General features: G+C 44.6%; 1 protein-coding gene across 1 annotated transcript in view; it reads left to right on the top strand.

The window, feature by feature from the left end:
* The window catches only part of ptk7b (protein tyrosine kinase 7b), an 81,380-nt gene extending 68,214 nt beyond the window's left edge, over positions 1–13,166 (top strand). The window contains exons 5-20 of the mRNA XM_005927142.3: positions 379–526; positions 3,251–3,381; positions 4,698–4,964; positions 5,376–5,512; positions 5,632–5,767; positions 6,281–6,400; positions 6,701–6,850; positions 7,224–7,371; positions 7,819–7,946; positions 8,663–8,863; positions 9,156–9,317; positions 9,412–9,644; positions 9,749–9,829; positions 10,140–10,291; positions 10,388–10,566; positions 10,655–13,166. Of these exons, the coding sequence (XP_005927204.1) occupies positions 379–526; positions 3,251–3,381; positions 4,698–4,964; positions 5,376–5,512; positions 5,632–5,767; positions 6,281–6,400; positions 6,701–6,850; positions 7,224–7,371; positions 7,819–7,946; positions 8,663–8,863; positions 9,156–9,317; positions 9,412–9,644; positions 9,749–9,829; positions 10,140–10,291; positions 10,388–10,566; positions 10,655–10,815 (2,534 nt within the window). The 3' untranslated portion in view covers positions 10,816–13,166. The remainder of the gene's footprint in view (positions 1–378; positions 527–3,250; positions 3,382–4,697; positions 4,965–5,375; positions 5,513–5,631; positions 5,768–6,280; positions 6,401–6,700; positions 6,851–7,223; positions 7,372–7,818; positions 7,947–8,662; positions 8,864–9,155; positions 9,318–9,411; positions 9,645–9,748; positions 9,830–10,139; positions 10,292–10,387; positions 10,567–10,654) is intronic.
* The last annotated feature ends 538 nt before the right edge of the window (positions 13,167–13,704 follow it).

Genomic DNA, 13,704 nt, shown 5'->3' with positions numbered 1-13,704 from the left:
TGAGTTTTTCTTCTTTCCTGTGGAGCTGTTTCTAACCCTGTTTTCCAGGAATAACTAGTTTATGGAGCATTGCAGAAAAGAAAAGGATTATCTCTTATGTGTGATTCTACGATCTGTAAGAGCAAAAAAAAAAAAAAAGAGAGAGAGAAAAGGCAGGGAAGCTGCCGGTTCTGTTTTCTGACCTCATTAAGTCTGTCCTAGGGGCCCCTGTGGTGTTGACACACTGCCACCTGAACACTGCTGGCTCACCAGCGTCCTGCTGCTGTTGGCAGCTTTTAATAAAGCCGGAGTAGTTTGGTGTGATGCACGAGCGTCCACGCAGATGGAACTTGATGGTCCGTTGCCTGTAATCATACAGATGTTCTACCTCTCTAACAGATAAGAGCTTCCCGCGGCCGGTGGTCACTCCTGAGGACCAGGTGGTAGTGAGGAACGGGGAGGCTGTGTTCCACTGCCAGTTCACTGCAGAGCCGGCGCCCACGTTGGAGTGGTACCACGAAAACGAGCTGCTGGCAAACAAGTCCAGGTATGTTGAGTGCTAAATCTTTCCCTCTGTGTCACTTTGTTGTTTCTCATCATACAGTATTGTGTAAAAGTCGTGAGTCACTTTTCATTTCTTTATTATTCTTCCTTCAAGGAGCAAGACCTTGGTATAATTTATTAAAGTGATCTTGAGCAATAGTTCTCCAGACTTTAATTTTTCTTTCGACATTGGCTCCTATTTGACTTTTTTCCCCTTGTCCATGGCCATTTTCAAAGGAAGGTTTGTTTCTTAAGCCCCTTAACATTCATATGAATCATTCAAGCACACAAAAGACACCTAATTCCAGGGATGAACCAGTGTAGTGTTTATATATAAGAGATAACCGAGCAAAGAAAAAAAATGATGACAGTTTCAGGGATAAAATAGTGTTTCCACACCAACAAAGTGAATCATATTTCAGCACTGTTTGATGAGTGTTCTTACAAATTTGAGGAAACTGGACAGAAGGAGGAGAGAAGTGACAGGCATGTGCAGGACTTGAGAAATGCATCTGGCCCTTCTGTTGATCCATCTACTGTTTACTGACGCCTCATCAGAAATGGCCTCAGTGGAAGTGTGGCTGTCGTGAGTGCCTACAGCCATCTGTAAAATGTGGTGAAAGAAAGCCTGAACAAGAGAGTACAGGCTTTGCAGCATGATTCCCAACACACTGCCAATGCAGTAAAAGCACACCTGGATAGAAGAACACACACTGGAACACTATCAGTCATGGATTGGCCTCCCGAGAGCCCAGACCTGTTGAAGAATAAAGGTGGTCACACCAAACAGTGACTGATAATTTGATAAATTGGGCTGTTTTTGCCTTATATACCTTATTTCCATTTATGCTTATGTATGTTTAACTAAACCACTCTACCTATTATATATCTTTTCTAGTAAAATATAAAGAAATGAGATGTGGCTCAAGGCTTTTGCTCAGCGCTGTACGTCCTAACTACGATTCCTCCTCTTCCATCTTGCATCCACCCCCTTTTCACCCCTCTTCCTTCTCCTTACCATCATATAAGCATGATTCCTGTGTATCTGAGTGTGCAGCCATTGGTATTCCTATGAGCCCGATGAGGTGGAACCCCAGCATCGGGCTGCCGCCTCTCTATGTGCTGTTTCAACACAAAGCTCAAGATAAATTGCACATTGAGGAATGTTATTACTGGGAAAAAAAGCACGGTAAAGTTTTTTTTCTTCAGTCTGCACATCACTGGAACAAACCCATTCTCTGTAACCTGTCAGAGAAGTCTGCAGGTCTCCAGTGTCCACGCTCTGAGAGGAAAAGACCCTCGAGCTACACTCAGATTACCAGCATATCCCCCGTCTTTATAAATAGGACTTCATAATAAATTTCTGTATATCATGCCAGCTTTCATAGCGCCTCATGCTTATACATGAGCCCGTTCCGCACGTAGAGTACAATCCTGCTTTTCTATTTTGAAGTGATTACTGTGCTCGTTGAGCTAGGCAGGGTGAATGACTCCAATATCAATAGTTAGTCATTTGTGTAATGAGCCTGTCAGAGGCAGGTTTGGTCACCTAGGCAGTGATGAGGACTCAGTAATAAGCATGGAAGCCTAACCTCTTTGTGGCTAGGTTATTCCACAGCAGCCTGGTGTTTTGTGTGATTTAGTTTATTGATCTGGGCTGATTATAGTCCCTAAGTTACGCAGCTCTCTGCAGTGATATCATCTGTGTCTGCACTTAGGCTGTTTAGATAACCTCCCCTAGCGAATGAATGAATAACTAGTGTAGACTGTTTTTCCAAATGTGTGAAACCAAGAAAAAAAAAAAAACCCACACACACCATCTGGAGCTTAAGGCTATTTTTTTGCAGCCAGTTTCTGCCCCACGGGTCAAACGTGTGAAACCATACTCGTGATTGCCTTTAAAAATCGCTCTTTGCTCAATTTGTTTTCTAGTTATTTTGGCCTGTTTCCACAGACTAGTTCTCCGTCTCTCAGGTGGAAATGTACACCAGCTCCCAAAGCTCATTTCCCTCTTTCTCCTAAACAAAGAAGAAGGGATGACACAGAAATCTCACTTTTCCTGAGGGAATCCACTGTGGAACTAGATATTCTTATATGAATCCCCGCTTTTGGAAAACTCTTCTGAGGGAATGCAGATCATTCTGCAGTGGCTTTCCTTTTTCCTCTCCGAGTATTTGTTTTTCCCATGAGCTCTGCAGTGACTTGGGATCTTCTGTTTTTGCTGTGCCGGATGCTCAGCTCCTTTTCTGTCATCCCCAAAGCTGGCTTAAGGTCTGCCTTTAATTACTCCTCATTCTGTCCATCACTGACACTGATACTCCCATCGGCCTGACAGACTCCAGGGGCCAGCTGTCAGGACAGGCCTCCTGAAGCACGAGAATTTTTTTTCTTTTTAATTAACTCAAAATGTAGGACACATTTGTTTCTTTGTTTTCCGTGGACAGATTCTTAGCATTTACCTCTACAGATTTAGAGCAGCAGATGGCTTGGGTTTACTGAATTGGGCCACATTAGAATGGAAAGTCCAAATTTTCGGGCAGTTGACTTGCAGGTCAAAGCGAAACCTCTAAGAAAGGTTTGCAGATGCAGACTGAGAAAGATTTGAGGTTCGTTGGCTGTATCTGTGCAGAAATCTTCTCTCTGCTGTGCTTTTCTCTGTGAAGAATGTGCGAAATGTTGTTTGTGGATCAGTGATTGAGAGAGATTGTTTCTTTCTCTTCTTCTACAGAGTCTTCCTTCTATCCAACGGGACGCTGCTGATCACCCAGGTCAAGCCCAGGAACACGGGGACCTACAGATGTGTCGGTCGCGGCCTCAGAGGATCACAGGTTACGCTGGAGGCCTCCCTCCTCATAGCTGGTACGTCAAACACGTACACACAAAACTCGAGCGTAAACAATTAGAAACCCCTGTTATCCTATAATCTGAGTGGAACGGGCTACATATGAACACTGCCCTCCATCTCTCCTGCTCTAATCCCCCCTCCCTCCCTCTCTCCTCCTTCTTCTGCCGCTTTCACTTAGTGCCCAGATCTCTCCGATGATAATCACATTCCTGTATTGACATCCGGCCCAGCTGCATCCACTACCACGCGCCGTACAGAAGCATTTTGCTGCTTCCCCTTCATATTGTTTCCCCTTAGCGTCCAGCTGTTTTCCAAGCTTTTTTAACCCATCAAATTTCCTCCAAAGTGAACAGCACCTGGCACTCGCTTTACTCAAGCAGTAGATGTTACATTAGATAACTCATCAGTGTGACTCAACCAAGGTAATGAGCAGTGTAATTAGGAGGTTGTGAAATGCCGAACGTCATTAAAACACGCTGCAGCTTTCCTTGCATGAGATGACTGTTTCTAAAGTGTTATAAATCAGTGTAATGTGAAAATGACATTTTAAGACTACAACAAATAAAAGTCTTTGGTGGTGCAAAAAAAGAAGAAGTTAAAAGGAAGGGGAACCAAATTATATACAAGTCCAAACACAGTGAAGCTGTTTTAATATTGTGCATGCACTAACAAAGCCGGCTCTTTCCTTGCGCCACGTCTTCCCAGATAACCTCTTGAAACAACTTTAAAACAGCTCATTGAGGTTGAAACTACAACAAGATGACTGTAGTATCTTCTCATCTTACTAATCAGCCAGCTTTTTGAAATGCAAGTGCACGCACGTCAAATATTTTGAATAAGCTCAGGGCTAAAATTTCTTTGCATTTCAATGTCCCGGGCACTTTTTTTTTTTCCTTCCCCTCTCCAGCAGCCCCTTTTCTCCCCCCAAGGGTTTTGGATTAACAAGGTACAACTGTATCTGCAGTTTTAACCCAGTGAACCACAGCTCCATTTAAATACCTTAATTCACTTAATCTGATGCTATTCCCTGCAGGCATTATAGGGGATTGTGTCACAGTAGAATTCAGTGTTTAGGGACAAGTTGAAACAGTCGCTCCCATCGTGGCTCCGCCTCATTCATTTCAGTGCCCTCCCTCTTCTCGCAGCTCTGCTTCTCTTTCATCTGCTGAGAAATGTGTTTTCTTCTCATTAATTGATTTAGATCTTAGGCTCGTAGAAGGTTAAAGCACAGGTTGATGATTATTAGCGGTCCTCTAATGAATCAGCGTCAGCATTTGAATTGCTAAGTCAGTTCGTAACATTTGCTCGCTCTCTCTGGTTCCCGCTACAGAAATAGAAGACATGGTGCCCCGGGCGTCGAAGGTTTTCACAGTGAACAGCCTGCAGCAGGTAGAATGCAACGCCCCACGTGGCAAACCTCCACCAGTGGTGTGGTGGGAGAGAGAAGGTCAGCGGGTGCCCACAGAGGGCCGAGTACACCAAGATGGGAAATATCTGGTCTTCAGTCCCACGGAGAAGGGAGATTCGGGCACCTACACCTGCGTGGCTGAGAATAAGGCTGGACGCAGGATACAGGAGGTCACCTTCACTGTGGCCAGTAAGTCCTACAAAGACCACTTTAAATGCACCCTAAATTCACTTTAACTAAGTACAGAAAGTACTTTTAAAGTGGTTGTTTGTCGTTTGTATGTATACACGGAGATGATCAAAGTTTAGATTGTAACTGTGGTGTTGCAGGCATTTAAAAGGAAGATGGGATCTTGAGAGCTAAGAAGCATGATGCGTAGAGCATGAAGTGAGAGGGCAGAGCGCAAGCTTGCTAATGTTAGTAGGATACATCCAGAATCCCAGATGTATCCTACAGTAGGTTTATTAATGCTGGGAGCATTGGGTCTTCTAACAGAAGCTAATGTGTATTTTGTCTGTTCAGTGAGCCTAGGTGATTGACACATTGGATATTCCTTCAGGGCAGCGATATGTAGCTGAAGAGTTGTCTCTTTGTCCACAGCTCCCCCAGTGTGGGTGGACATGCCTAAGGACAGCCATTTAGAAGAAGGTAAACCCGGTTACCTCCACTGTCACGCTCAAGCCAACCTCCAACCTGAGGTCACCTGGTTCCGCAGCAGCAACATCATTCAGCCCGAGGTAGGTTTTCACTTTCCTCACTGTCTTTTTCTTTTAACGACATACAGAAGAAAGCTGGTCTGTTTGTGCCTTCACAGTTTTACTAAAACTTTTTGTCTTTTTTTTTTTTGTCTCACCAGGACATCCGGTTTAAGATATTCCCTAACGGGACCCTCAGGATCAACAATGTGGAGGTCTATGATGCGCATGTGTACAGCTGTCAAACCAAAACTCTGGGTGGACAGCTGACGGGATATGCTAAGGTCGCTGTGCTCGGTAAGATGCGTGGGAATCACTTAGCTGATCAGTATATACAGTGGATCATCCTTTGTTTGCTCCGAATCTATTTGAAGATATTTCCCGGAGATAAAGATGATGTGTAATGAGCGAGGGAATGATGAGCAATACGGCGCTGAGATGAAAAATAAATGCGATGTGGTCATGGCTGTGGGCTTGTGTGCGTGGTTTTCTATAACTGTGTTGTGGATCTGTGGACCCTGCAGGACACCCACAGAGATGTAAAATATGACTCACACACAGCAGCTTTAGCTTAGCCTCCATTTGTAACGTGGTATCTCCATGATCAATTCCTATCTGATCTCATAAAAGGTGTGACATGCCACAGTTTTATATGATCTCAACCTCTGATAGATCTCAGCTTTTACGCTCATCAGATCTGTGTGCTCGTCGTGCCTGTTGACACATTTTCCCAAATATGTCTGAACATGATTTGCATCAGCTTAGTGTCATCCGTGTGTGATGTGTGCTGTGCTTTTACTTGTGTTTCAGAGAAACTAAAGTTCACCCCAACCCCGCAGCCTTCCCAGTGCTTGGAATTGGACAAAGAGATCCCCATCCAGTGCTCGGCTAAAGGAAGAGAGCCCCCCACCATCCGCTGGTCCAAAACAGGTCTGCTGTCACTGATTCAGATCTAGCTTCAGATCTGATGAGGAATGGCTGTTGAGCAATATTTCACCCAGAACCCTTTAGCAGGCATTAATTCTTCAATGCTTATGATGACAAATGTCATTTCCGCAAGAATATGTAGCAACTTGTGTAGAATAAACACAACGTGAGGGTGATTTATCACCACAGATCACTTCCCTCCTCCATCTGCAGTAGCCATAATAGTCTAATTAACCACTTAAATCCCACATGGATAACCAGACCAGCTCTTGTCCCCGTGTGTCTCTCTGGCTCCCCCTGCAGATGGAGGAGAGCTGCCGCCTCACGTCAAGCAGAAAAACGGCCAGCTCCGTTTCACCAAAGTCACTCGAAGCGACGCTGGCAACTACACCTGCATCGCCTCCAACAGCCTCCAGGGGGAGATCCGGGCCTTTGTGACCCTCACCGTAGCCGGTAAACCACTGTCTCATCGTCATGGAAGCAGGGAGTAGTGAAAGAAAGGGTCCACGCTACTGTATTAGTCATCAGCCCCACATCAGGAGGACTTGTGGTCTTGGTGCATGTGAGGGTGGTTTTATAGCAAGGCGGTCACTGATCATTGCCATTAAGTTTCAAACACAGCAGCATTTATTGCGTAGTTGGTGGCCTTTTTACAGTCTGGTTAATGAATTGTGTTTGGGTTGTAGATTATCTGGGAGGACAGTGACCACAATCAGCACAAGCTGTAAAAGAGGTGCTGTCGCCCCAGATGTGGTTAAACTGTTGTATTAATATGATTTGTTTGTTTCTGTGCGTGTTTGTGTGTGTGCTTTTTGTGCACAAACAGTGCACGTTCGCTTCAAGGTGGAACCAGACAACACGACGGTGTACCAGGGTCACACTGCGATCCTGCACTGTCAGGCCACGGGCGATCCCAAGCCTCACATCCACTGGGTGGGTAAAGACAAGCCGCTGGACATCAGTAATAACAGAAGGTAAACGAAACACATTTGTCTTCTCCACAGCTCAGCCTTCGTGGATTAGGATTACACAGTTGACACGACTGATTAAAGCTCCATCTCCACACATTCGTTGTGGATTTAGCTTGTGCTAACATAGAATTATAACCTTGGAAACAAACGAGTATGAGAGTTCACGTTTCATTTGCTCCGTCAGAACGTGCCAGAGCAAATAAAGCTATTATTTAAACACGCTTTCCCCACTTTCCTGTGCTGGGCCAATCATAGCCCTGATGGTCTAATTTGGTAATGTTAGCTAAATATATTAATGTATTCTGAAGCATTGCATTTCTTGACCCTGAATTGCACAAATTATAGCCATTATCTTTAAATCAGAAGATGTTTTTAATGACGCTGATATAAAATCAGATTCAGATTGGACACTGAGACCTCTGTGTTTTTCTGTCTCGTTCCTTCTTCCAGGTTCCAAACGATGCCCAATGGCTCCCTAGTGATCAGGGACGTGACTACGGATGACACCGGCAAATATACCTGTGTGGCCGGAAACAGCTGCAGCATCAAAGACCGCGTGGCTCAGCTGTATGTAGTGGGTGAGTTTGGCACACTCGTACATACTTGCATACACAGGCTTTGCTTTATCAGGAGCAAATGGGCACAGAATCACAAGTGTAGGGTGAAGGCTTTAATTAAACCTTCAGCCTCTGTCTGTCATCCGTGCGGACAGGTTAATAACCACAGGCGCGTCTCTGACGCCACGGCTGTCACCGAGGTGATGGGATCGGGCAGACGCTGGATCTAATAAAGCTTCGCACTCTGTGGCTCCTTGTGTGCCGACTAAAGCTGAAAATTACAGTCACACACTAGCACTCGTGTCCCACATCACCTCATTTTCTCCCAAAGTAGCAGGATGGTATTCCAGCTTTGCTTTTTTGTTTTGGAGACAATTAAATTTAGATGTTTGTCGCGCCTTGTAAAAGACAAGTAATTGACTGTAACAGGGCAGCTCAGATAAATGGAAGGACCGTATGTACGTTTGTGGTTTTAACTGTGTTAAAATTCACCACAAATACCTTTTCTATCATCCGCTTGTTCCAATCTTATTTTTAAAATCCTGTTCTATGAAACGTTTACGTTCGTGTTTACACTAAAGTTGATGCTTTTACCATCAACTGTGTTGCATCTTTCACTGTGGTGAAAGATTTAGCGTTCTGGTAACACAGTCTGTTGTGTGTAAGACTTAAATCCATGCACAGTGTACTTCTTAGCCACGTTTTAGTCAGCCCCAATTTTCACCTGTGCCAAACAGACAAACCGGTGCATTTCCTGACTGAAGAGGATGAAAAGGCTCCTTACAAGATGATCCAAACAATCGGTCTGTCGGTGGGAGCGGCTGTGGCCTACATCATTGTGGTCCTGGGACTCATGTTCTACTGCAAGAAGAGACGCAACGCCCAAAGAATGCAGAAGGGCCAGGATGGAGAGGAGCCCGAGATGGAGTGCCTTAATGGTATGATTGCTGATAAAGTTGTGGTTACAGTTACACAATAATCCTGTATGCTATTTCAAGATCTTTGCTGCCACCCTGTGTTCATTTTATTGATTACACTTAACATGTAAAAAGGCAAAAAAAAGTTTTGAGCAGAGCAACAAGTATCAGTTTGTTTCCTCCGTTCTATATTCTGTATATACAATGCATTTTAACATATTATATAAAACATGTTCTAAATCGATCAGATTTATTCAAATTTGTACTACGTCTGTGACCTTTGACCCAGTAGAATATTTGTTGTGTTCATCAGGCGGAGCAGTCCAACAGAACGGCCACACCACTGCTGAGATCCAGGAAGAGGTGGCGCTCACCAACATGGGTACCATCGCAACCACAGAGAAACGCCACAGCCACGTCAACAACGATAAGCTCCACTTTCCCCGGACAAACCTACAGACCATCACGACTTTAGGTAGAGTAGTCTATGCATCTCTGTTTTCTGTGAAAAAAGTGTATTACGCTTCTGCGCTCACATTTTGCTGTGTGTCACGTGAATGTTTGCTCAGGAAAAGGGGAGTTTGGGGAGGTGCTGCTATCCAAAGCTAAGGGAATCGAAGAGGGCGAGGAGGAGACGGTGGTTCTTGTGAAGAGCCTGCAGACCAGAGATGAGCAGCTCCAACTCGACTTCCGCCGGGAAGCAGAAATGTTCGCCAAGCTAAGCCACCCCAACGTCGTCCGCCTGCTGGGCCTCTGCAGGGAGGCGGATCCTCACTACATGATCCTAGAGTACTATGACCTGGTAATCTCACACTAACACACATACACGCACAAACGCACAAGAAGTGCAGAAATGTTGTTTTGTACCTGACGCACTGCTCTCTATGTCTGCTTTTCTCATGCCAGGGAGATCTAAAGCAGTTCCTGAGAATTTCCAAAAGCAAAGATGACAAAGTCAAGAGTCAGCCTATCAGCACCAAGACCAAAGTAAGCAGTGATCTGTGCAGCATGAGTGACGTATAACAGCCTTCTACACACCAGAAGCCATTGAAATAAACGGAAACGGAAATAAGCTGTTATACAGAGCTCTGTATTTTTGTCTTTGGGCTCTGCTGCAGTATCGTGTAGGTCATCCTGTCTGAAACAGGCCATTGTAGCTTGACCTTTAACCTTCTGCACCCATCACTGTTAAGTTACAGTAACCATTGAGGAATTGTTGAACTTTGCTCACTTTGAACTTCTATGTTCTTATCAAAGTCTCTCTACCATGACCCCCCCCCCCCTTTTCCCCCTCCAGGTTTCCATCTGCACTCAGGTGGCTCAGGGCATGGAGCATCTTTCCAATCACCGCTTCGTTCACAAAGACCTCGCCGCCCGAAACTGCCTGATCAGCAGTCAGAGGCGTGTCAAAGTGTCGTCACTCAGCCTCAGCAAGGACGTTTACAACAGGTCTGTTCAAAAACATACAATAAAGTCTCCTCTGAGTAGAATCATCTGGTTAATATTTCCATCCCTTTGTTATTTCTCTGGTGTTCACATGTGTAGTGAGTACTACCACTACAGGCAGGCGTGGATCCCGCTGCGCTGGCTCCCAACAGAGTCTGTGTTTGAAGATGACTTCTCCACCAAGTCGGACGTGTGGGCCTTCGGAGTGTTGATGTGGGAAGTATTCAGTCATGGGGAAATGCCATACACCAAACTGAGCGACGACGAAGTGTTAGAAGGTGAGTTTGACGCTGCAACACATTACTGTCTTTACCCCAGGAAGAGGGAATCGCTCTTTAAAAGGCATCTCATCCCATTTTTCTGCAGGTCTCCAGGCAGGAAAGCTGAAGCTACCCCTTCCAGACGGATGCCCCTCTAAAATCTACAAGCTGATGGTCCGCTGCTGGGCGCTGAGCCTCAAAGAGCGCCCCTCGTTCACCGACATCGTCCACGCCCTGGGAGAGCTGCCCTCTGACAGCAAAGTCTGAAGTGACCAATCATCTTACAGCAGAAAGGAACTGTTACCAACTCTGCCCCGCCCCCTTCCCCTAAAATACAGACAGGAATGCTGGATTATTTAGTCTCACACATTTCAGGGAAGAGGGTTGAGGGGGAAGAAAAAAGAAAAAAAAAAACTTTAATTTTTTATGCATTTCAACAATTTTTTTGAGTGTGGATTAGACTTGTTTGCTATATGAGTGGAACTGCACTCAGCTTTGTATGAATGGCTTCGTGCGAGCAGTGCCAGGAGTTTGCCTTCACCGCAGTATGGACGATCCTCCCCCACCTCCAGCCTCCGCCTGTGGTTCCACTGTGACCCCGCCCGTCTGCGGCCGTTTTCGTTTCACGGAGCCTCACAACCTCAGTGCCTCTGCCCCTTCACACACACTCACACACACTCACACACTCTAACTTTGTAGGAATGATGGTGCATTCGCTGGCTCTGATTAGTGCGAAGGATTTGCCTGAAATGTCACGTCACCATTTAACTCCTTGGAGTTTTCTCATTAATCTAAAGAGGATATTGAAGAGAAAGTGGGGCACAGTGGGACTGCAGTGGAGCGATGAAGCCTCTGTAGATAATCAGCCACTTTACTAGTGTGTCGAGTGAGGTCGTTTAAACTGGTCTGTTCCCCTCGCAATTACATCGAGCTGCATCCCGAGTCCGCCACCCTGACCCCTCAGGTGTCTGCTCTCTCTCCACCGGGTACAATCCCCCAAATTGTTTGCTTTTGTGTGTTTGAGTGAGTGTGTGTGTGTACATGCACTGAACTGTTGTCCCTACAGACAGATAAGGAATGGGGTTTTGCATGAAGGTTTGTGGAAAACAAGTAATCCGTGTTACGGTAACACTTCAGGAACAACGACAACAAAGAAACATGTTTTATAGCCAAGGAACATGTTGAACGGATGAGATCGTGCCAGTGTGGGCTTTATACATTTTTTATAAGTGTGCTCTGTCTGTTAACTTTGAGGTGCTTACAGGTCACTGCTGATGGGTAGGAGTACTCATTTTTACCACACGAACACCATCGTGTCCTCTCAGCTGCAGGAATTGAACCCGCCGCCACGTTTGACCTGCTTTATTCTCTCCAGAGGTCCAATCACAGTTTCTCTCCTGGTCCACCTGTTTTGTGCAATGCTGCGAAGCGGACCATCACACCAGGCAGTGTGTACATAATGTTAGAAGCCTTGCACTAACTTCACTTAAAAGATTATCCCTTTTTTATATATATATATAAATATATATATCATGTTGTGTAGAAGGACATGCAGGTGCCTGGTTATTTATGATGAAGGTCCTGTTTTTTGTTTTTTTAACTGTAATAGAAAGGTACTTCTGTGAGGTGGTTTATGCTATGTATTCATTCTCATGGTCCATCTCGGTGTGCGTTCAGTCTGGTAACCGGCTGGGTATGCTAACACAAAGTACAAAGGAGGTCAAAAGAGTGACTGCAGGTCACCAGTGCTCGTTTAAGTGCCTAGTAAATGAAGGATTATCTTAACCGTTTCCCTTTCTGTTTGTTGTTGTTTTTACATCATCTAATCATATGCGATGGCCTTTGTTTATGAACCTGTTTTTATACGTTGTTTTTAGTGTAATATTTTGTTTTTATGAATGCTAGGCACTCACAACTAGACCTCTTTCTTTTTTTAAAATCTGCTTCAGCACATGTTCACAGTAATCACAGATGTATACATGCTGCTGTCAATAAAGGTTCACAGTGTTTTTACCCAGTTTGTTGTGACAGTTACTTTAACTTCTTAATATTTTCAGCTCAGTGTTTATGCTGAGGTTGTAACAAATATTTGAAAAGAAAATGTGGTAATTAAGCTGTGTACAAGTTCACCCCCAAATAAGGTGTTGGAGTGGTGAGAAATAAATGGCTTGTTTTTTGTATTGAAGTGAAAATATGTTGTAAATCATAGAGCTGGTGGCTTCTTCACTGATACCAGAGTGTTGTGTGACACGCTCTTCTTGCAGCCGTGTTACAACAAAATATGAGGTTAAGCATAAGTGATGAAATCTTAAATGAGGTGGATTGCTTATCTCTTGCAAGTCTCTACAAGTTACACACACATAATTAAAGTGTGTGTGGTGGTGGTGGGGGCTAGAAGTAGGACTAAAAGGATTTGTACTTTATAGTGTTGGGCTGTAGTTTGTTAAACCACTCTTATGACCTTGTAAAAGTACATCCAGTACTGTTTTTTTCTTTATCCAAATAAAAAGTCTCTGTTGTAGCCACTAGAAGGCGCTGTGCGGTTAGGTAAGGATTAAAGCTGACCCTTGAGGCTTGCCAAACATTTTTTTCCCTATTATAATTTGTTTACAGTTTAATGTGATAACTAGCTTTTAAAGAAGTTTCCTCAATGGGTCTATGTGCTTAGTGAGTTTTAGCACTCCCTCAGTCGTTATGGGTCTCCTCCTAACTTTGAGCTCTGTGCAATTTGTGTGTGCGTGTGTGTGTGTGTGTTGGGGGGGGGGCTTTGATGGATCTGCACACAGAACCGTGCGCATGTCACTTTTGGGCCTCGTTCGGTGCGCGTGACATGCCGAGAAGCAACACTGAATAGAAATGAGTCTGTTAACGCAATAAATGTCTTTCCACTGCGGTGATGTTATAACAATTTTCCGAGTAAATCTGCGTTTCACCGAACTTTCGATTTTGTAGTTCACTTGCAATAAAAATCCCCTGAGCATCCTGCCAGTGAACCATTTTCAAATGCCTCAAAACTCTGGCGTTTGTTTTAACTTGCCCGTAAGACCAGGTGGGTGGAGGTTGTTCCATCGTTTCAAACAGCGCACCTAAGTGCCTCTGACTGATTTCCCTCTGATACCTTTTTCTTCTTTTAAATGAATACGGATTACACGTTTC

This window comes from Haplochromis burtoni, unplaced genomic scaffold, assembly GCF_018398535.1.
Source record: "Haplochromis burtoni strain Fernald_Lab_line unplaced genomic scaffold, NCSU_Asbu1 Contig_96, whole genome shotgun sequence".
NCBI lineage: Eukaryota > Metazoa > Chordata > Actinopteri > Cichliformes > Cichlidae > Haplochromis > Haplochromis burtoni.
The sequence above is the reverse complement of the archived record's forward strand: the minus strand, read 5'-3'. Positions and strand labels throughout refer to the sequence as shown.